The 25,265-nt window shown below is 32.0% G+C and overlaps 1 protein-coding gene across 1 annotated transcript in view; it reads right to left on the bottom strand.

The window, feature by feature from the left end:
- Window positions 1–25,265, bottom strand: part of LOC147072566 (neurotrimin-like) — a 427,935-nt gene that overhangs the window by 71,690 nt on the left and 330,980 nt on the right. The window contains exon 2 of the mRNA XM_085946968.1: window positions 18,041–18,144. Within this exon, the coding sequence (XP_085803094.1) occupies window positions 18,041–18,144 (104 nt within the window). The remainder of the gene's footprint in view (window positions 1–18,040; window positions 18,145–25,265) is intronic.

The raw sequence follows: 25,265 nt of genomic DNA, 5'->3' as shown, positions 1-25,265 counted from the left end.
CTAAGACTACAATGTTTGGATAGTGTTAAAATGTGCATAATTTATGTCGAATCTTAACTACCTACCTCCACTCCTCACCACTGGTAGATGTATATATTATTATATAATATTTTCCGAAAGAAATTGTTTTGAGATAGGATGCTGAGATAAGGAACATTTGGATTCCTGAAATATTCAATATTATAATTATATGGATATATAATAATATTATATAATATAAATATAGCGGTATAATACCACACTTATTAAAGAAATTGATGTATTAATGTAGTCTTCTAGTACTAATAAAAACGTAGTTAGTATGTGAAATACGAACCTTAAATTAAAAAGCGGTTAAAAAACGAAGTGGGAATAACGCGCAGGTATGAGAAAATAAATAAATGGGTAAGGAAAGAAACAGAGGTAAAAAAAAAACGGTGTGCGTACATTATGTACGCGCATTAGAAGTTATACTTCTTTGGCGTAACAAAACTTGTGATAATCTAGATTCTTTGACTAGCTCTTAATTATATTGTTAAATTACATACTCAAGAAAAAGGAATGCTTGTTGGAACGCCGTTGGTTTATTTCTATACACTTTAACTTATATTACTAAATTATGTAATGGTTTCTCGTTGTTTTTATTGTTAAAGTACCAACTGTCACTCTGACGTTTAATCGTTTGTTTACGTAAGGAATTGCAAATGGCCGACAATAATAAATTCACTACCTAGGCAACGGAACAATTCTAGACTATAATATATATAGACTATAGTATATAATCGTCACGCAGTCATTGCAGTACCATACTGTGGCGTAAAGGTAGTTTGTTCGGCTGATAACCGAACAATCGGTGGTTCGAATACAATCAAGTGCGTTTTTTTTCGTGTGAAAAAATAAATTATGTGTTACGTCATGTAACACGCCAAAAATACACTCTCATCTGATTTCCTAAACGCCCCAAAAGAAATATAACTTCAAAAATTAATAGAAAGTACAAAACATTGAAGTAGATATGGGCAAACGACACTGCTCAAAGAATTGCTGAATAAATCCCATTATTCAGTAGTAGGTACTTAAGGGGGGACATGCTCGTCGAAGGTCAAAATTGAGTTTTTATTGTATTTTCAAACCATGATCCTGGACACTCCTTAAACGTTGTAGATAATCTATTTATATAATTTTGAAGCCTTATTATCCTTTATAGTTATTTTAAACATTTGATGACTGCATAAAGTATTTTTGTTACATAAAATAGTATTCTTTTAAACCTCTCGCTCTAATGTTTTAGAATATAGTCATATTTCGGTACATAACTGTGCAGTGGTGTTAAAATTTTTTAAATTTATTAATTTTTAAACGCATTTATAAAACCATTAGCATAATTTATTACGAGATAATTTTTGTAAAATATTCACGATAAAAAATTATATTGATAATCTCTGTGATCCCAAATTTGACAAGAATTAGGCATTTTATTATTCAAAAAATCGGAAAGATTAACACATTTGAAGATAATTCTAAAGATATTTATTATAAGCTATGTCTTTCACCATTCAAGTGTGATAAACATCTTATGAATAATGATTGCTTTATAATAATTATTGACCTAAGAATAAGGTAGTGTTTTTTTGAAATACGCCATTTCTTTTGTCATTCCCCAGTGGTTAAGCTACAACATACGGCCGTAGCCATAAATTGACAAACTATAATTGAAGTAGGGAGTAAAATGATATTGACGCGCGTGTTTGAACATGTACCGTTTAAAAAAAATAAAAAAAAAAATCGGTTAGGTACATGTTCAAACACGCGTGTTAACATCATTTTACTCCCTACTTTAATTTTAGTTTGTTAATTTATGGCTACGGCCGTATGTTGTAGCTTAACCACTAGGGAATGACAAAAGAAATGGCGTATTTCAAAAAAACACTACCTTATTCTTAGGTCAATAATTATTAAAAAGCAATCAATATTCATAAGATGTTTATCACACTTGAATGGTCAAAGACATAGCTTATAATAAGTATCTTTAGAATCATCTTCAAATGTGTTAATCTTGCCGATTTTTTGGATAGTAAAATGCCTAATTCTTGTCAAATTTGGGATCACAGAGATTATCACTATAATTTTTTATCGTGAATATTTTACAAAAATTATCTCATAATAAATTAAACTAATGGTTTTATAAATGTGTTTAAAAATTAATAAATGTAAAAAATCTTAACACCACTGCACAGTTATGTACCGAAATATGACTATATTCTAAAAAATTAGAGCGAGAGGTTTAAAAGAATACTATTTTATGTAACAAAAATACTTTATGCAGTCATCAAATGTTTATAATAAATATAAAGGATAATAAGGCTTCAAAATATATAAATAGATTATCCACAACGATTAAGGAGTGTCCAGGATCATGGTTTGAAAATACAATAAAAACTCAATTTTGACCTTCGACGAGCATGTCCCCCCTTAAGAGATAATATAATAATTCAGAGTCAACCAAAATTCGGTTACATCAATGAAACAATCAAACGTAGAGGGAGTACATGGTAGCGAACGACCGAAGACGGGAAATAATAGTGGAAGAGAGAGACTTTCATTCAGGTTTTTATAAGATGATAATGTTGATATAAACGTTGTAGATAAACAATGTTTTATTCTCAAGGTACACACCAGTATTATACTAAAAGGAAATTAATAAAATTGTTAGTGATTCATAGAAATAACACGTGTTTGATTGTGCTATTATTAATGTGAGGTATCATTTATAGTGATCTATAGTATATTTTATTATTTAAAAAATGATGGCATCTGGCAATGTCAATTCAATCTTGGAGTTTATATGCTCTTTAATGACCTGACGTTGTCTGATGGATTAAAAGCCAACGTCTACGATGAGTCGGCTACGTGAGATGTATGGATGATCATGTATGTACTGATGAAACGCCTCGCGTGCACAGTAGGAAAACGGAGTGCGAGAAAACTATGACTACAGGCAGTAACTAGATTTTGTATAGAAAGACTTCTACCAACTGGAGAACAGAATGAGATGCAGAACACCGAGAAAAATGGAAAAGCTTTTTCGAGGCGATCAAGGTTCACTTTGGAATATAGTGGTAAAAGAGAAGAATAATTATTGTAGATAAGAATTATTGCAGTTCTATTAACGTAGAATACGAATATTGGCAGGACATTTTTTTACAAACGATACAACAATTAATTACATTATTGATACTATCGACGGAGGTTACTTGATGGAATTTGTATTAAAATTCTAATGTAATTAAGTTTTGTACTATTCTATTTGAGTCGTTTTTTGCGACGCAGGTTTGGCCTTTCGGAATTGTAGTAATTTATTATATAAATTAGAATTAACTGTATTCGTTGTCGTTGTGTGTATTTACCTTTTGGTGAGTGCAGTTAGGGCATGTAGATGCCGAAAGGCGAAACCCGGGTTGCAAAAAACCACTAAAACGGAATAGGAAAAAACTTTAATCCATTAGGATATAACAATTATTTTTGGTTTGATCATCGGATTTCGATATAATGCTCACAGGAAACACTGAATTCGAGCGCTCTGCAATTCAACTACCACCATAGTTGGTTAATAAAACAAAAATTAAACTAGTTCGAACGTATACCAAAATATTTTTAATAAACCCTTACTTAATCTATTATAATAATATTGTTGTTTTAAGTTGAAAATGTCCCTCTGAGGCGGACGAAACCGGTCCAATCTATTATATAAAAGTGGAATAAGTACTACAAAAAAATTGCGTTTTATTAAATAAAAACAACAATACAATGCAGTTCCACCATGAATTGACAGTTAACAAAATAAAAGAAATTATTATAATAATATACTAATAAAGACGTTTATGCGCATGTGGTTTTTTATGAAATCCATACTTAGTTTTAATCACAATATAAGTCATCCTAATATGATTCATATTGTGATTAATATTTTCTTATAATATGTTCAAAATAAAATAGGTATATACTGAAATTTATTGAGAATTATGTTTACCGGAAATTTCTGTGTACATTTTTTCATAATATTATTTACGTGACTTGTCTTCTGTTAGTATAGGTAGTGTTACGTTATGGCAATTTAGTACGAGGGGAATTAAAGTTTTGACTCCCGCTGAGGGAATTGGACATGCTGTATCGTTCAGTTTATTTTAATTATCTACCCTTGCACTTCTATGTTACCACCCTCTAAATTAAATTGAGGGAATCGTTAAATTTTAGCTAATCTTTCCAAAAATATTTACGATTACGTTGTCATTGCCAGAGTAGTTACGTACCTAAATTTATAAAATTTAATAATATAATCAATCAAAAGAATGTTGTATACATGATAATTGCATTATGAACCAGGGAGTGTTGCTAGTTGATAGGCATATGGTAAAATTCACATGCTGCTTTTCTAAATACCGTTTATTTTGAGCCAACGCATAATAAAGGAATTGACCGAATGGTTTACTACTAATTATTATCTTAAAACAATCTATATCGACACTTTCACACCATGGCTTTCACACCATCTCTTTCCCATATTCTATAGTTACTTTTCTACCCCCTTCACACAGTATTGCTAATAATTATTATAACATTAGATAAACTCTAATGTATATTTTGGTACTCATACGTGATAATGCTCACCATGTGAACGAATATTACGTTATGAACAAATCTTTTAAATTATTGTGAATTATCACCAAACAAATACTCAACAAAACAAGTAATTTTTTTCAAAGTTTTTCTGACACCATAATATTGTGAAAGTATTCATACCGTTTTATTTAGTTTCATATACTTTTATTTAAATCTAATTGATATTTAAGTACATATACTGCTTTCGTCGATATAAACATCTATTTTTTAAATCAAATATTTTTAATCCCGATATTTTGGGATCACCTAACTGAACGAGATTATAATATGCTATTATTATAATGGAAAACACATAAGTACCTAATTACACAATATTGTATGACTGTTATAATTTAATGAATAATCTGTTTTAATATTTATCATTGATAATATTGTCACCTCAATATACTACAACTAGATAACTTGATTTTCACTGTTTTGAGATAGCTATTGAATATGATTCTACAATTCCTTCTTTACAAAACGATAAAACTAGCTAAGTCAGAAGTTAATGGGAATTGTATTAATTTTGTGTTTGAAAATATTAGAAAACTTTAAAACCATAAATGCATTAAAATATAATAAAAATGCATAACACATAAAATAAAATATCTACAATATTTTATCATTAAATTGAACATTATTTAATTGTTCCCAATTATTAGACAAGAACACTTTTTCATTTATATTTTAAATAATAATTATAGCCTAGATTTATGTTAAGAGCATACTTCAGTAAACGGCAAATAATTTTCAACAATAGCTGGGACAAAATTTCGGACTCGTTGCCAATCGGAGAGCGATAGTCGAGTTGTAAGCACGTCAATTTGTTTTGTGATAGTGTCGGAGGAATGTATTCTCAAATCGTGTAAAGATGGCTAAAAAACGTTACATATTTACTCGAAAAAGAACACATCTCAATGAATATATTATTATTATTACTAATATAACAATAAACATAACATTAAATGGACGCATGTTGCATTTTTATGACAAATTATCTTTTGTTCTACACGCGTCATTTGCATAATCTGCGCGTCACGTAGTCACGTTCTTTTTAGACTATGCTTCAGCTGAAGTATAGCCTTAATCAAGTTAAAGTTAAATTATTTTCATTTTATTAATAATGACCAAATCAGAGTTATCTAGTTGTAGTAATAATGTGACGATATATTTGTTTTGATTTTAGGCTAATATTTTAAATCTGAAAGAAGTTATTTTTTTTAATGAATAATATAATAAACCACTCCTTTTATTCAGCGAATAATTAACAAGATTTGAGAATGTATTTTTTGCATCTGATGCATATAACCACAACAAAAAAATTGTGGGTAATAGGCACGATATGTTTTCAATATTTTGGATTATACGCAAATTTCATAATTGTCAATTTAATACTCAGGTTATGGTTTGGACATGTATGTCAAATATTGTAATAAGTAGTGAGGGTCGAGCTCGTGTCCAGTCGGAGTATGCTAGGGCATTGTGAGGCACGTCGGCAGAGCGGAGGGCTTCTCACGCCCTCTTCCCTCCGGGTCTGGGCCGTTCGCCCTCACTTTTCGTTTCGGGGAGAGATAAGGGTAGAAACGCGATAACGACTACTGTTAAATTACATTCCAAGCATTTCAGAATGCAGATTGAGAGCCATTCGAATCTTGCAATTGTCTTTGTTCTGCACGCGCCAAAATAAAGTTTTCTCAGACTCTTACAGCGATTTGCCATCATCTCGGCTGAATGTTCATTTTGTAAATCTAATATATAATTAAACCGGTGGCTACCTACATAAAGTACGAATTCTTCAGCCAGATTTATGGTTCATTTACTGGTAATAGAGAGAACAGCAGCTAAAAAACCAATTGATTCACAATAAAAATTTATTTATTTACACATAGTGAACTTTACAAATTAAAAATTCAAAACATACATAACATGATATTTAAAAACAAATAAATAATATTAAAATAGTAAAAAAAAAAAAAAAAAATAGACAGTACCTACGGACATAAATAGACAGAAAATAGACGGCAGTAGAAAAACAGTAAACAAAGTAAATACAAAAAAATATTAAATGGATACATGGAAGTCAATGACATTATTAATGGACGACGCACTCAGTACAGTAGCTAACAAGTAAATTCGCCCATAGTGACATTCACACGTGCATAGGTAGACGTCACGCAATATCCATTATGCGATATGACGCACCGGGAATTTATAGCAATATCACCTTTATTGTAACGGCGTTAGAACAGTGTTTCTAGTATCAATGTTCGTTTGAGCGAACCTGTTCGAACCGAACCATTCGGCAGACCAGACAAAAAGTTTCGGGAATTTATATTAATATCACCTTTATTGTAATGGCGTTAGAACAGATTATGCCATTCGGCAGACCCGACAAAAAAGTGAGTGTCATTTTTTTTCCAGATGCTTCGTCCATATTAATGTCATTGATGGAAGTACATCGAATGAGCTAAATATACCCTATTTTAACAATTTATAAAACAACGCCTACCCATACTCATCCTCACGTAGGTGAAATATATTAAGAGCGTACTTCAGTGAAACGGCAAATAATTTTCAACAGTAGATGCGACGAAATTTAGCACTCGTCGCCAATCGGAGAAAGACAGTCAAGGTGTATGCACGTCGATTTGTTTTGTCATGGCGTCGGATGAATATATTCTTAAATCGTATAAAGATAACTAAAAAACTTTACGTATGTACTTGAAAAAGAAAACATGTCAATGAATATACTATCATTAATAGTAATATAACAATAAACAAAACGTTAAATGGACGCAAGTTGAATTTTTATGACAAATTATATTTCGTTCGGCACGCGTCATTTGCACAATCCGCACATCGCCTAGCCACGATCTTTTTAGACCATACCTCAACAGAAGTATAGCCTTAATATCCGTAGTGATTTGGTTATTAAATAGGGTCATTGCCTTCCCAATTCGCATTACCGATGGCAGGTTTATTCTGCACCTTGGGATAATAAACAATTTTCCGATTTCTAAGGTAGTTATCAGGGACATAAATGTCAATACTACCAAGAATGGCTGAGTTCTCATTTACATTGCGTATATGTCGGAAGAAATGCGTGGCAAAATATACATGTCTTCTAACGCTTAAGCTACAGTGAGTATGCATACCTATATTTTGATGTAGATTATGTTACATAACACCACAGTGTTCGATCATAAGAAGATCAGTGGTGTATAGATGGGTCTAGACCGCATGGGCGCGGAAAGATGAAAACAATAATAATATTATAAGATAATCTCTTTTCAAAATAATTTTTTTTTTATTTTATAAATTTAATTTATACACCTTTATGGTAACATTAATACTTTAGATATTTTTCATGCTATCTTACGTGAATTCCATGTAGTAATAATAATTATTGAATCTAATGCAAGTTTAAGAGATAATTTAATCAATCAACATGAATGCTACGGCAATATCAATAATTAATATTTAAGATGAGCAGTTCTGAATTATTGTCAATCTAAATTGCCAAATTAACAAGTTCGAATACTAAGATATAATGTACTTGAATTTTTCTTGGCTCTACAATCCAATATGACTCTAGGTCACCTCACAAAGAGGTATCTTAATAGTTTATAGTTTTAGCCTCGTGTCATACCATGTTGAAAGCACTGGTTCTTGTTCAAACTTTTAAAACAATACTCTGGTTCCAAACACATATTGCAAAAATTAGATGTGAATTTGCGCGACTCTATAAACTGATTCGTTACCGCTGCAGGCCGCCATGGCAGGTGTGGTTTAACTTATTATATTTCTATAATCATGACAATATTTCGACATATTATGGGCCAATACAAAGTGGAGGTTTGTATTAACAGATTTTTGTTTTTACGAGAAATATAATACACTCAATCGGTCCATACTCTGACTCCAAAAACACATTGAAAAACAATATGTGTATTTGTTAGACCCAGGTATCGAACCCGAGACCCACGATATTATAAGCAGATGCGTTAGCCGCTCGATGATCATGAGCGGAGTATTTAGACATATAACCAATATAATATATGTAAATTTCATAATATTATATAGTAGGTTCAACGTTTCTGCTAAAGTAAGTGGTTGGGCCAATTATATTGGCCGTCATTCCTTATTTACCCACCTACCTCAAATCTTTATTTATTATTGTCGCAAGACCAGGGCGACCAGCAGTTACGGGTCATGAGACGACGTAATTGCGAATAACATTGAGTTAGCTCGAGTGACATCAAGAAAGCGGACACGTGAAAGTTTTTTATAGCTTAGCCGTCACTAACTGGCACTTGTGAATTGTTCGTAGACCTCTGTGCGTATAGGGTTATTCATCCATCGAGTACCCCTTTGACGTTACAGGCAGTTAACCCTATTGCGCTCTATCTGATACGAAATGAACGAGGCCGCGTTAACTACAGAGTGACTCTATTCCACACCTATTTGACCTTCGTTGCGCTAAATCTGATACGGTTTGAGCAAATATCGCTTTTATCATCAATCCTGAACTTGCCATCATCATTCATCTCAAAAACCAAGCGAAACCGTGAACACTGAACCGGCTCTAGTACGTGCCAGTCCTTTCAACATAAAAAGGTTGGTGTCTGGCATCTCCACCAACCAGCATCTTAAAATTACAGTCCACTGCTAAAAAGCGCAACCAGTTAGTCATGTGAACGCAATGCACATGACTGAGAGAGGTGGAATCAGCTTGGAGAGGCCTTCATCTATAAGTAAATTTATAAATATAAATGCTAGTGATGATGACATTCGCCGTGTATAAATAAATACCTACATAAATACAGACCATTATAAATTATGTCTTCCGCACATGCGAATATGTAACAAGCCAATGAACCGAACTCACGATGTATTGCAAAAATTAAATGAGATACTTGTATTGTCAAAGACAAATATGAAGCTAAACAGGTATTTCATTTGAAAAGTGTCGAGATAAATGAGAGTAGAGGGAATTTTGACAGCAGGAACGTAAGTTGGTATTTGAGAGACGCAGTGTACAATATTCTGCTCGCGTATTTTTATTAACTTAATAAATGGCTTCGCGTCTCAAAGACATACGGTCTACGGAAAATAAAATGCATGGTTAAAATTATGTTGGTTTACCTATTCCCTGTTAAAGAAGTTGTCTGACGGGAAATTTTTTTCATAAGTTTTTTTAAAGTGACATGCCGCTAAACGAATTTAAAGACAGAGATGACTTCTAACGTCACGCTACGAAGGTTTATAATGTTATGTAATATGTGTGCGGTTGGTTGTGGAGTTGAATAATTGGTAAACTTCCGTAAGTTAAAATAGTATTCACTTGTGACAACTTTACTAGTTGGACACCGTAGCTTGTTGGTCAACTAGAAATGGAAGTAGTGTGTTGTTTTTTTATATTATGCATTAGATCTAAGACAGGATAGAATACTGATTAATCTAATTAAGAATGTTCTAAAATTTTTCGAGTATTTACAGACTGGAACATACATAGTTTTGAATACACTTCTGAGAAAATATATTATACCCAATAGAAAAAATCGTTTTGAAAAAAGTAAGACACCCCGCAGGAATCAAACCTGCAGCTCTCAGGTATCGCGTCCAAGCACATAGACCACTATGCTAAAGGCGTCATTCTTAATTGCGACAAATTTTAACTAATGGCTTTTAATACACTCTGAAGCGCTTACCAAATTGAGCTACTATTAACGTAACTACTTCACGTTTCTTTTTGGCAGTCGGTTTTATTTTTGTTTGTTTAATATAAGAATGTTAGATTGTTTTAGATTTATACACGGTATAAATGTGAACTCTGATATTACCGATTGTTAATCTTGATGGATTTAAGTTTTGTACTATTCCATTTGAGTTTTGATTTGATTTTCCTATAACTTAAAATTGTTTAACTAATAACTTTTAAAGACTGATATCATAGATATATTAATTATCTCATTAGTTAACTCCATTAATTCCCAATACATTATGATTGTTCCCAGAATGGACGATTTTACACCTCATGAGTGTAGTATTTTTATTGTTTATAATTAATTAATGATCTATTATTAGGTTTTAAGGTTTTAACACTTCAACTCTTCATAATTTTTTTATTATGACCCTTGACTTGATAGGTAGGTAATGACGTTTATATGTACTTTATTGTATTTATTTATTTAAAAAAACACACGTTGAGTACATAGCAAATTATTAATTCAGAACGTTCACAACATGACATATGGAATTAAAGTACGTAAATCAATTAGAAGAAATAAAAATAAAAATAATCATTTCTTGTAAAATGGAATTCTAACTCAATTAATAAATCAAATTGAGAAAAAAAAGGTAGAGAAAAAAAAACAAAGCAAAAAATAATTTTATGGAAAAGAAAAGAAATAAAATAAAAAATCAACAATAATTAAAAAAAAATACAAATTAAACAATAAAGTAGAATTTTAAGAACAGAATGCATAATGCATCGGTAAAAATGTCTACATCTCTAGGGAGTGTATTGACCAGCCGCACAGCCCTCGCTATTGGCTATTGGTTGTATAAGTTAGAGTTAATAATATTCGTTGTCAGTGTTTTGCCTTTTGGTGAGTGAACACAGTAGTGCCTGAAGATGCCGAAAGGCGAAACCCAGGTCACAACAAAACGACTGAAATGGAATAGTACAAAACTTCAATCCATTAGAATTGAAATTAAAATACCTTCGGTCGATAGTAGTGATATTATTGGCTGTGTTTCATGATGATTTTTTTCGAATATCTGGGGTATTTTAAAATAATTATATATTTTAAAAATAATAATAATTTAATAAGCGCACTACTTAAGATTCTGATTGAGGCATGCCATATTGATAGGAATCGTCTGTAGGAATAAACAAATTAGGGCGATAAGTTCTTTGTTATCTGTGTCGAGCAGTTTCCAAAAGTCCCCCCTCCCCCCGTGTTTGTTTGTTTGGTGTTTGTCGCGTGCCGGCAGAGAACCGCACCGCACCGTGCATACATTACGATTCCGATGAAAATGATTGGACACGAAAAATCATGTCGCTTTCCCGCGCTGCTGGCTTATGAGATACGTTTTAACGACGTACCGCTACTTTACATATTGTTATTAATATATTATTATATTCAACGCGGATGGATTTTTGAATGGAATGACGCTCTACTACAACCACTAAGTAAAACGAAAAATCAGTTTAAAATTGATTAGGTAAGCATACAAATAAATTGTACACAATATTGTTCGAAACGTAACAAATTAAAGCAGTCAGCCAGTCATCGCTATAGATTGGTTTGTCGAACATCCATTTTTGTCGAAATCGACCTTTTAATGCAGAATGATTTTTTGTATCTAAATGGAACAGAACTATCATTTTCTTTAAGGCTATACTTCAACTGAAGCATGGTCTAAAAAGATCGTGACTAGGCAATGCGCGGATTGTGCAAATGACGCGAACTGAACGAAATATAATTTTTCATAAAAATTCAACATGCGTCCTTTTAATGTTATGTTTATTATTATATTCGTAATGATAATAGTATATTCATTGACATGTTTTCTTTTTCAAGTACATGCGGAACGTTTTTTAGACATCTTTACACGATTTAAGAATATATTCCTCCGACGCTATCACAAAACAAATTGACGTGCTCACACCTCGACTGTCAGTCTCCTATTGGCGACGACTGCAAAATTTCGTTCCACCTACTGTTGCAAACTATTTGCCGTTTCACTTATGTATGCTCTTTCATATACTGTAAAAACAACAATTTAAATACCTTCATGTATCTAAATATAGGATAAGGAAATTTGTTTTTCGTCTCCTGAACATTTGACATTTGGTCTATTCGACAAACCAATCCTATAGCAACATAGTGTTACAGTAGTTTAAAACTTATTATTCAAGGAAGGTACTTGAACGAGCAAACTGAAGAATGGAAATGTAGCTTTCTTCGTACTGAAGAGTCTATTCAGGTTGAAGATATTGTCAAAAAAGACAAAATTCCGGATTCCAAATTTCAAATTAAATTCCCCCCCCCATATAGTGAAAATTACAATTTATTAATTTAAGACGTACACAACATGAAATTTAGAAGCAAAGAAATAGATCAGCATTAAACAATAGAAAAGTGTAAATACAAACAAAATATAAATTGGATACAAGGAAGTCCACGGAATGAGCAGACCCTATTTTAAGAATTTATAAAACAATACCCACCTATACTCATCCTCACTAGGTGGAATATGTCAATATCTGAAGTGATTTGGTTGAACAGAGTTATTGCCCTCCCAATTGGCATTACCAATGGCAGGCTACTTCTGCACCTTGGGAGAACAAACAACGGATGCCCTCGATCCTAAGATAGTTATCAGAGACACACAAGCCAATACCACTAAGAATGGCACAGTTTCTATTTATGCCGCTTATAAGTCGGAAAAATATGTAGCCAAATAAACATCCCTTCTACACTTTAAGCACACCTAAGAGAAAGTCATACACATTCACACCTAAGATGGCCGCGTGGCTTAAGAGTCGGCATACAGTATCGTGGATCTCAGGTTCGAATCCTGAGTCTGGCAAGTACACAAATTGTTTTTCAATTTGTGTATGAGTCAGAGGTTCAATAGGTTGAGAAAGTGGCTGACATCCATTTCTAGTAAAAACAAAATATGTTAATGCAAACCTCCACTCTGTGGAGGCCCATATGATCATATTTGGATCTGACATGTTCAGAAGAGAAAGTCAGTCAGATACAACCACAGATAATATCGTGATACGTGAAACCAAACGCTCGTATGGTTGTGAAACGTGAAGTTTAAAAGAGAAACAAAAGAAAGCTATTCAAGAATTTGAAAACAAAAATCTCATATGAATACTTGAACCGGTTAAAGAACCAAAGGTGTCACATATTATATAGCCAATGTCATGAGGGTGCGAAGACTCAGAAAGGCTGGTCAGGTTGTTAAATGCGATGGATCTAGAGCTCTTAATAAAGATTATGATGAGTCCCTGTAGGGACTCTTCCTCTGAATTGCCCCTGGTGGAGATGGGTGTACAACATCAAGAAGGATGCAGAGAAACTGAGTGTGACCAATTGTAGAGAGAGAGATTCGTGAAGGGTGGTTGTGGAGTCGGCCATGGACCTGAATGGTTTGTAGCGCTAGCCTAAGTAAAGTAAGTTTTCTAAGAAAAGATAAACAAAAAACATAACAGAGGATAACTGTGTGAGAACATTCGCGATTGGTTACTCCACTGAAATATTCCGGTAAAACGTTTGAATAATCAAAACTGTCATTAAATATATAATATTAATATTTTTCAGTTTAAATAATTAATACTGGTCTTAACTTTCATTACCATAATTGTTTTAAATAAAATATAAACGTACATCTCAATAAAAACAATATAACATTATTATGTGTTTTTTCAAAGTCTGACTTTTATTAGCACCTACATCGTATTTTATGAATATTTTTTTAGAAGATGACATGTAATTTTTATTTATAGTTTTGATATTTTTTTAAAAATGTGTAGGTACTTATAACGTACAACTTTTTTTATTTATATTGAACCAGGCTTTGATGCAGTCACAATAACTGTATAAATAAAAGGTTTTACAAGTTGTATATATTTATATTATCTAATACATCGGACGCATATATGTTAATTCTATCGTTGTGTTCGTAGAGGAGGCTTAATTGATAAATTATTAAATTAAATGCACTATTCATCGGATAAAGAATAAATAAATATTTGATTATTTTATTTTCGGTCAAATGAATGAAAAAAATTTACTTAAAAGATAGCAACCACCTTTTAACCTTAGTACTAAAATATAATAAAAAGCAATCTGGTCAGATTGAGTTGACAATGTCTCAGTGGATTAATTTATAAGTACCTATATCAAAAGTCCAACGTTTATAATCATTTCTACAAAGAGTAGGTAGTGTCAAATTGAAAAAAAAGCAGAAACCTCTTGGGTCAACGATGTGATTGAACGGTCTAGACCAGTAGTCGACAACGCGGCGCCCGTGCATAGTTGCTGATGCGCCGTTGTTCCATTCATTCGGGAGTCATAACATTTTTCCATAAATGAGTTTTGTAAAAATCTACATTTTATTTGTTATGTTATGCAAGGGCGCGGATAACAATTTATGTGGCGTTGGCATTGAATGGTTCATATTTCTTGGACAGAGCACATAATAAACTAGTCAATCATCCAAAGACTGCAGATAAAGTTTAGTAACGGCTCTATACAATATGTCTGAGATGCATTCTCTAGTTTTTTGGAAATATTTGGATATACTGGTGGTATTGGATGGCCTCCAGGGAATGGAAAGCAAAGAAAGAACGTTAGCGCACTGGAGCGACCAAGTGAAGGTGCTGACCAAGGGCAACATTCACTCTAACTTGATAAAAGCATAGGATCGAGAAGGATAAAAAGTGTTGGTCACTCTAAAGATGACAAAACTCAAAAGTGGTTACCATCCTCAGCCATGAGGAAATAACCTAGAAGAGTAATGTTGTATGTATTGTATATATACTTTTTTTTTTGACTATGTCCGATCCTAATAGGATCATATCGTCGGCTTAACTAGAAAACTGCTTATCTACGTATTTGGTCGAAAAAAAGTTGAGAACGCCATTTTGTAGAGAATTTTATACGTCATCGAACTGCAAACTACGTATAATTAAAAAAAATATGGCATTTGCACAATCTTCGCTTTAGAAAAATGCGTAACTTCTAACATCATATTAGTGACAAGAAAAGTGCGTATCTGCTTTCATTCGCTCTAAGTTTGGCGAGCAGCGAGCAACGTTCCTGTTCAGACTAGTTCAATTGCTCAAATTTGGTGTTTTTAAACGAATCTTCACATTATTCGAGGTATGTTATGTCATTATAATATCATTAAATATTAAGTTTATATGAAAAAGTGCTGTTTACATGTTTAAAATGAACTTTAAATTCACTGTGGTAGATACCTACTTTTCTCATAAGAGTGTGTCAGTAGATACGCAGTTTGCGGGCGTTTGTAATACGATTAATATGATATTATTATTTTTGTTGATCCCATTTCTTGTACTAAAACTTAATTACTGACACTACAAAAGTATAGAAAATAATTTACAGTTTGATAATAAATATTATTATGGTTATTTACTTGTTTTATTAAAATTCACGGAAGGGGTTAGTGACACATTGAATTTTTATGTTACAGAAATCAACCATGTCGTCGTTAAGAGCCCATAAAATTATGAATGCCCTTAAAAATTACGTCGTCAATGATGATGGTAGTCTCACAAAGAAAATTGAGCCAGTGGAGACAAGGACTGTAAATACAATTATTGATTCAAACAATCTTGAATTAGGTGAAATTTGCATTTCGGTAGCACAGGTGGAAAATGGTTATGAAGAAAAGACAACTCATTGTTTGCGCAAGCGGAGACTCAAAACTATATCCAAATGGAGTCAAATAACATTTTAGAGACAACTCATTGTTTGATTGAGCAAGTGGAGACTCAAAACTACATCCAAATGGATTCGAATAACAATTCGCTAGACGATGTGTTAGTCTTTGCAGAGCAGGTGGAAGGAATACATACAAAAAAGGAGGTACAGATTAATGCTAGTCTGTCAACTGAAGATAACACAGTTGATAAACGAAGATCTCAAACGGGTCAGATGGATAAAAACCAATGGGCAATCGCAAAAAAGAGAGAAAAGGGTGAATCTTACAAAGGAAAAAAGAAAATAAATGGAAAATGGAAGTATGGCATCGGCAAAGAGAAAAGAACACTGAAAGAAAGGTTTAATTGCAGTTCCTCAAAGAAAGATCGCTCTGTTATAAAATATCAGTCGATATCAGAAGAGAGGAGAGTTATGTTTAATGATTTTTTGGAAGTTATCTTGGGCAGAAAAGAAAGTGTTGGTTAATACGCTTGTAACAGTTAATGCAACAAATAGAAAAACCAGTACGAAAAAAGCATCAAGAAGATCAACTTCCACTGTGCTATCCTTAAAATGCAGAAATAGATATGTCAGAGTGTGCAAGAAACTATTTTTGTAAAAATTTTATATGTTAACATTTTAATAAAATATTATTCTTCCATAAGTTAATAGTTCAAACTTATTTTCCTATGATTATACTTGGTAGGAGAAAAGCTTGCTATGTAGGTACTTCTTTCAGCTTGTTATATCATGCTGTTACATTCATTGTGTGTTGATAATTGGGTAATATTAGTATTTTTTTTTTTTTTTTCCGACCATGTCCGATCCTAATAGGATCATATGGGCCTCCACAGAGTAGAGGTTTGAATTAACAGATTTTGTTTTTACGAGAAATGGATGTCAGCCACTTGCTCAACCTATTAGGTCCATACCCTGACTCACACACATATTGAAAAACAATATGTGTACTTGCCAGACCCAGGATTCGAACCTGGGACCCACGGCATGATAGTCCAAAGCTTATGCCGCGTGGCCACCGTGGGTGTGATATTAGTATTAGTATCCTCACACTAAATTTGCATACTTAAAATAAGTTACGCAAACTGCGTATCTCCAAATTTTATGTTGGTAAGGAAAAGAGAATAATACGTATCTGCATTTTTTGTGTTTTTTGGGAGACAGGTTAAAATTTTTCTTAATATTTGAATGCCAAATCAACAAAAATTATTATTTACGTAACATATGTAAAATTCACAACATGATATTGGTTACAACTGATTTTATTCAGTTTTTATGCTCTCCTGAACATTTTGCTAAACTGTAGATAAGCAGTTTTCTAGTTAAGCCGACGATATGGGCCTCCACAGGGTAGAGGTTTGTATTAACAGATTTTTGTTTTTTACGAGAAATGGATGTCAGCCACTTGCTCAACCTATTAGGTCCATACCCTGACTCACACACAAATTGAAAAACAATATGTGTACTTGCCAGACCCAGGATTCGAACCTGAGACCCACGGCGTGATAGTCCAACGCTTAAGCCACGCGGCCACCGTGGGCGTCATATGTATTTTATAATTGAATATATTTAAACTATTAACCAGTATTTATGAAAGTTATTTTAGTGTATCAGTGAACCATGCAGATAATTTTTAAGTACTTACACATTTTTTAATAATTAAAAATGTGAGTGAGTTAAATAAATGAAATTCGTAAATACAACATCAATGTACGGAGCGTTATTAATAGGTGTATTATACGACATTGGCTTTTAGAAAAATAATATTACGCCCTTTATGGTACAAGGTTACCCAGCCCTGGTCTAGACTCTTTTGACGTTTTGAAAAATTGGTACACACATGACACAAATTAATAATAATCATATTGTAGTAGGTACCTATCTATTAAAAATAATCTTTTTTTTCATACCTTATAGGAGCCGAGATTTTTCACAGAGCAAGCAAGTTTGACGCTTCTTCCGGCTGGAACTGTTATGTTTTCAATCACATCTGTGAATTCTGGATCTTCAATAACTGAAACAAAAATAAACAATATAATTAAATGATGTAGAAGAAATCAAAAAGGTTGCTTTTGCTTACACCACGTATAAGTCGAAAAAAATACGTGGACAAAAAATATTGATATCTTCTAGCATTTCTATGCATAGGTACCTAAGTGTTATTAATGACTATATTACATTTAGTCTAGTCTTTGAGTAGTTTCACCTAGAAAGTGTCGCGAAAGTTTTTATACTTTAAATTTTAAATATTTTGAGCTGGTGCTCTTTTCGAATTTTCACTTTATCACTCGCGACATTATTGGCTAAAAAGACTTTTGAACAGTTTTATTATTACTCTATTACTCTACTATTTTCTGATGTACTCTATGATAATATTAGTGATGAAGTAAAATAAATTCCTATAATTATATTTAATATATTTTTGCGTTAGGTGAGTAGTTCAGGCGCAGGAGCATGACAAACATTCAACTTCATTGTATTTTGAAAAATGAAAAGTATAAAAACTCCCTTGAAAATTTCTAGATAAACCCCTTTTTTGACATATCATGACTAGACTTATTAGGTAGGAACCGTTTTACTTTTTAGATTTATTTTCAGCAAAATTTATAATTTAAATTTCAAAGATGGACAAATTTTGACTTAAAATAAAAATTCTGCTGCTTCATGGTACACCAAAGGAATTCGTGAAGAAAAGCCATTAATGATTCTTTACACAAATCCGTACGTCATATATCGTCGCTTAAGAAACAACACCGCGGAAGTCAATTAATTAAAATTTTCAGGGGCAAACAAAAACCGTCTCAAAAAATTGAAAATTGATACCTTTTAACTTATTTTTTTTGTGTTTAGTTAAAAAAACATTTTTTTAACTAAACACAAAAAAAATAAGTTAAAAGGTATCAATTTTCAATTTTTTGAGACGGTTTTTGTTTGCCCCTGAAAATTTTAATTAATTGACTTCCGCGGTGTTGTTTCTTAAGCGACGATTTGTGATTTTCTCAAGTTTTACTGACTGGTATGCATCACGTCTTATCTTATATTCTTATACTTAAAAGATAAATTTATATCAGAATGATTTTCTACCACTTAGTTCATACATAACATATAGTGGCAAAAAAATAAATAATGTTTGACACGCGTTATCATGTGATCAGTATTTTACGCTAATACTATAATATTGTGAATGACAAGATTTCTCTATAATTTAAAGATATGGGCGTACATTGGTACTATTTAAATGAATTCGATTTAATGAAATTGACATCTAAATTTTAGAAAGTCTCCTAAAACAAGCTAGAATAAATGTTTGGTAAACACATCGCTACTCGGACCCTCCCTGTTAGAGTATACGTTTTATAACTTTACACTTTTTTTTAACTTTTATACTACACATACACGTCTTTTTGCCTAATAATTGTCTCGCATAAAATTAGATCAAATGATATTCACTTGTATTAATATATGTTTTAATAATAAAATATATGTAAAAAATATTATTTTAGAATGTATTATATCATTCTTATTCTAGAGCTGTAGTGCAAAGTTATGAAGCAGCAACTCTACCCTGTTCCCACTCGGACTCATTCGGCTGGTAACTGGTAGGTTTCATAATGAATAACTCTGCGGGAACGTGGTTTGTACCGTTGATTTTCAAATTAATACGTTATCCGCCACAACTCAGCGTCGAGAATTACACAATAGATTCGAAGAAATAGAAGAAATTTAAATTGGCCTCGAAAGAGCTCAAACTAGTCAATAAATTATTAAATTATATCAAAATCTTAAAGCAGATATATTCACACAAAAAAGTAGTTGTAATTTATGGTTTTAACTTTTTTGCGTGTTATTTCAAAATCAGTTAATGGTTCAGGTCTCAGAGTCCCTAAGCCTGTCACTGTTGCAGCTCATGAGTATTGTAGTAACTCGCTATTCATCATCATCCCGACTAAGCTAAACCGTCAATCAGGCCCCGTTCCATACTTTATCTAATTAATTAAAATCTGTACCTATCCATACGTTTTAATAAGTTTTAGTTCCTGGTATATGTCATTGTCTACATGCATTGCCATCCTTTTATAAAGGTGTATTAATTATGGTTTTAGTAGCGCCAAACAGTCTTAATATTAATATCATTATATTATTATGAAGGAACAATGAGTAAAATTAATTGCACGACTTAGTTAAGTTTAACTACTTAGTTTAAGTTGGCGATTTAATTATCCATAATTGCAACAACTTTACTGAGTACCTACTCTGTTGAGCTTGAACGCGGTGACACAATGAGCGTTGCAAACTTCCGGCCAAGTTGGTAGCTTTTTCGCGTTTTGTTTATCTTGTCGCCCGCCGTACGATACTAGCGCAGTGCAATTTCCAAGTCGCTAATTGCAGCGGCATATTGCAACTATTGATTTTTTAGATGTGTCTCTCTTCCTGTTCATTTATTCAGTCGCCGGCTGGTGAATGCAGAATGCAGGGCCCTCCGTCGCTGCTGCAAACTGCAACTTGGACATTTGCAGAACGTAATTAGACGCGCATAGCTTTGGTTAATGGAATGAGTGGAGCGATGGGAATCAGTGTTGCCAGCATGTTAGCGAACATGCTAAATCAAAATTCCTTGAATATATTATCTACGTTAGCTGTTAAGGCTATACCTCAATTGAGACATGGTCTAAAAAGATCGTAACTATGCGACGCGCGGATTGTGCTAATGACGCGTGCCGAACGGAACATAATTTGTCATAAAAATTCAACATGCGTCCATTTAGAATTATGTTTATTGTTATATTAGTAATAATAAATAATAATATTTTCATTAACATGTTTTCTTTTTCCAGTACAGGCATAACATTTTTTAATCACCTTTCCACGATATAAGAATATATTCTTACGACGCCATCACAAAAAAAATCGACGTGCTCTCACTTCGAATGCCGCTCGGCGATTGGTGACGAATGTAAAATTTTGTCACACCTGTTGTTGAAAATTATTTTCCGTTTCACTTACCTATGTATGCTCTTAACCAGTAGCGAAGGGTGGAGGTAGGCTGTTGAGATGCGCCATAAATAGTGTACAATATTAAACTTTGTTAGTCATACGTATTTGTATTTATTGAACAAAGACTACAATAATTTACAGATGGCGTTGGTTAGTTTTTTAAAAATCAATTAAACAATGCCTAAACCAAGCCATAATATTTTTAGTATATTTTGGGCGATAAGACAAAATTGTGCACACTTTTTCATTCATACTTATTTGTTTTATTACACATATTGATGCTTCATTTTTTAAAATTCACTAAGACCTGCCAAAACCAAACTATAATAGAAAACAATGTTATTATATCAATAAAATATCCAAGGTTATGTATGATTTATTTGCATAATTTTAGATATTTTATAGATAGACGAGTATTTTTTACTATTATCTATTATGTCATGGTTTTCGCTGGGTTTGATTGAAATTTAAAAACTAACCAACACCATCGCTAAACTGTAGTCTTATTTCAATGAAAACAAATGCTTATGACTGACAAGGTTTAATGTGCATTATTTATGGCGGATCTTAACAGCCTTCCTCCACCCTTCGCCACTTCTGTTAACACGTCATGTTCCGTGCTTTATTAGTGAATTTTAATAGGATAAACTAATAACTGATATAAAAGCACAACAATGTAAGGAGACTTGATCTTCAAATATCTTTATTTTATTTTTATAAAAAACAGTAAGAAGCTCGTCGTCATACAATGTTTCTAATCGCTCCGTTGTATGTTGGAGGTAATACAAAGATAATAAAATGATTCATTAAACATAAAATATTTATATAATTAGTTATAATACAATTTTAGTAGTATATAGTACCTTGAAGGTTTCACTAAGCTATAAATACAAAACATTAAAAATACATTTTTATACAATTTTCAGATCATATTATGTTTCAGTAGCTACACCAAGGCCTGAACAAAAACGAACCATAAGTGCGGGTGAGTAAGAATTCGGCACGCTTATATCTCCACACTATGCGTTAGAGTAAGGTAGAATTTATACGGCTTTTTTTTACTGTTTTGTGTTAATTATAAAGTTAGTGGTAATTATTTTTAGTTATTTTAGTAGAACATAATACGGTTAACTATGTTGTGTTTAAATTTGGTAGCCGTACTGAGAAGCAACACGATGGTATAACGTTTCATAATTAAGTTGATAATAATAAAATCGATGTTCTACTGTGACTGCGATATACGCAAGAAACACGGCTTCATTTTGCCGAACAATAAGCGCTCTCTATATATCATTACTTTGATAGCTACAATCCTGGTCAGAACTATTAATATCAGGATTACGCAATTATTAGAACACAAAGATTGTTTTAGCATGTCTAGATTATTAATTTAAGTTTCTAGTAGGTGGTGACATAGTGTAGCGTGTTTACGATATTAAAAAAAAAATGTAGTGTTTAAAAAACAACTGTTAAAACGGTATGTTTTAGCTATTTCTAACTTAATAAAAATATTTGGGTATGTATGTGTGCTTATTTGTGGATTGTTTTAAAAAAGTAGCATGTAAGAATACTTGTCAAATATAACTTTATATAGACTGATAGATATTATTGATATATCTCATTAGCTAACTTCATTAAATTCCTCGTATTAACGATTTTAGACCTCTTGAATGTAGTATTTATTGATTATTATATAATGATATATTATTAGTTTTTGACGATGTATACGCCTATTGATTATATTATTAGTTATAAGGGGTTTTTCCTTCTTACCTGTTTTATTGTATTAATTTATTATATAAGTTAGAATTAATTGTATTCGTTATCAGTGTGTATTTACGTTTTGGTGAGTGCACATAGTGCTTGAAGATGCCGAAAGGCGAAATTCGGATCGCAAAAACGACTCAAATGGAATAGTAAAAGACTTATCTCCATTTGAATTTAAATTCAAATTCTATCAAGTACATTTAGTCGATAGTATTAATATAATAAAGATACATGAAATCTTACATTTAGTGTCATTTAATTGAGTGATGATATAGTTTCTACCAAATACGTTAAGAAAGGCATTATTCTCTAATATATGCAAGATCTTTGGTATATACAAAGTTTTATAATAAATTATGCATATTATTTCAGAACCTGCAGTTATGTGATAGTTGGGATAAGAATAATATATGAACTTTTCAGATGAGATTTCAAAATGTTTTATATATAAACCAACCGATTTATATTGTTAGTTGACACAAATAAGTATTTTTTATCAAAAATCATTGAAGTAAAATATAATATTATTCCCAAAATTTAAAGATTCAAATTTAGAAATTATTTAGAGATCATGAAATCTAGCGTGCCAATTACAATGTTGTTTTATAAAATTAACTAACCGATTCGTGAAATATAATTATTTAATTTATTATTATTTTTCCTTGTCGTAACTAACACTCGTAATTGAAGATCATGATCACGTGACTTGAAAATGTGTTAAATTGCATTAAATAAAAATAGCTTATGTCACACGTGAGTTTCGTGGCGTGGCGTGTTACGCGTGAAGTGACTTCGGTGTACTGCCCTTCCAAGGAAGAAGGCAGTAACTCGCAAAATTTTTGAAATTGAGTTATGAATGCCATCCGTTAGGTAATTTTGAAAGCTATATATTCTAATCACTTTAAATTCAGTATTATCACTAAAATACCGTTAAAATCCTTAGTGAAAAAATATACATCTTCTAAAATAATACATTTTTTTTAGCAAAAAGGCAGTAATTACAACTATTTATTGCAGTTACTGCTTGTGTATCATTACTTTGTTTGTATTTTAACATCCTACTAATGAAAATTATCACCGTTTTTTATTAATTCATAGTACTAAAGTTTGAAAAAAACACATTATGTCATTTATCTTGAATGTGTGTGAGAGTCAGTTACTGCCTTCTTCCTTAGAAGGGCAGTGTAGTTCTCGTATATATACATATCAAGTAAAATTACGTTGCACACTTTTTATCTGTGACACAAATTTTCTGTGAATGCATGTTTGCTTTCGTGACGTGACATGAAACAACATGACGTGACGTGAAAACCAATATGTGTTTTTTGCTAGATGAGATTTGAATCCGAGACCCACGACATTATAATATGCCGACACGTTACCGCTCGGCCGTGGTAGGCGTTTTTGATTGCTTTGAAATCTTAGATAACTCTATTATATGATGCGATTTGATCATTAATGATCTGCCCTTTAAGTGATGTCGTCTACTAATCAAATATTATCGGATATATTTAATTTTTTTATTACAATATGATTTAAAACCCAGATGATTAATTTTCAAGCGAACTTAATGTAATACATATTCTAGTTTTTAAAGAAAACAATTTGAAACTTTTTTGTTACGTTAAAAAGCAATAGATTTATCGCTATAATTATGCTAGATTTATTTTTGTGAATCATTTAATGTACCTACTTATTAAAAAAAGGTAGGTCTGGTAAAGAATTGTTATGTTGGCAACGCTGATGAGAATACCCACGTTCATCTCCGCTGCGAATGTGTTTATGTGTTGCCACCGTTCAGAGAATACAATAATAATTAATACTGGACAGGTGCACTAATTGGTTATAACTGTGTTTGTTACGTTTAGGGCAAGTCTCTGTAGTCAATTAATGTTTTCAATGGAGCTTTGTAATGTCAAAAACGATTTCATCGCTTAGAATTTACTTCATTATTTACTAATTATAATAAATAAATTTGTTAGAAACATTTTAGGGCTATTTTCCTTTAACGATTTGAAAGAGTTTTACTTATAAATAAACTTTTTTTTATTAACAGGAAAAAGTATACGTAACGAAAAAAAACTGATTCGTATTAATATTACAATGGAACAATTTAACTAAGCAAAAATTGCGCAGGACTAGTATGATTATAGTAATTATAGTTGCTATTCTCGACTATAATACAGACATCAAGCATTTTCTATAGTTTTTTCCCGATTTGTGGCAAATCTATTGAACCTCACACTAATGTGGTATGTATATAATTTTCCGATTTTATACTCGCGCAATATCGTGTATTATATTGTATTCTTATAAAATTATTATTTACAACGAATTTGTTCGAATTTTTGGCGCGAAATTTTCTATTCACGC

The sequence above is a fragment of the Rhyacophila brunnea genome, unplaced genomic scaffold (assembly GCF_057557595.1).
Source record: "Rhyacophila brunnea isolate RB1 unplaced genomic scaffold, BYU_Rbru_1.0 scaffold_2, whole genome shotgun sequence".
NCBI classification, from domain to species: domain Eukaryota; kingdom Metazoa; phylum Arthropoda; class Insecta; order Trichoptera; family Rhyacophilidae; genus Rhyacophila; species Rhyacophila brunnea.
The sequence above is the reverse complement of the archived record's forward strand: the minus strand, read 5'-3'. Positions and strand labels throughout refer to the sequence as shown.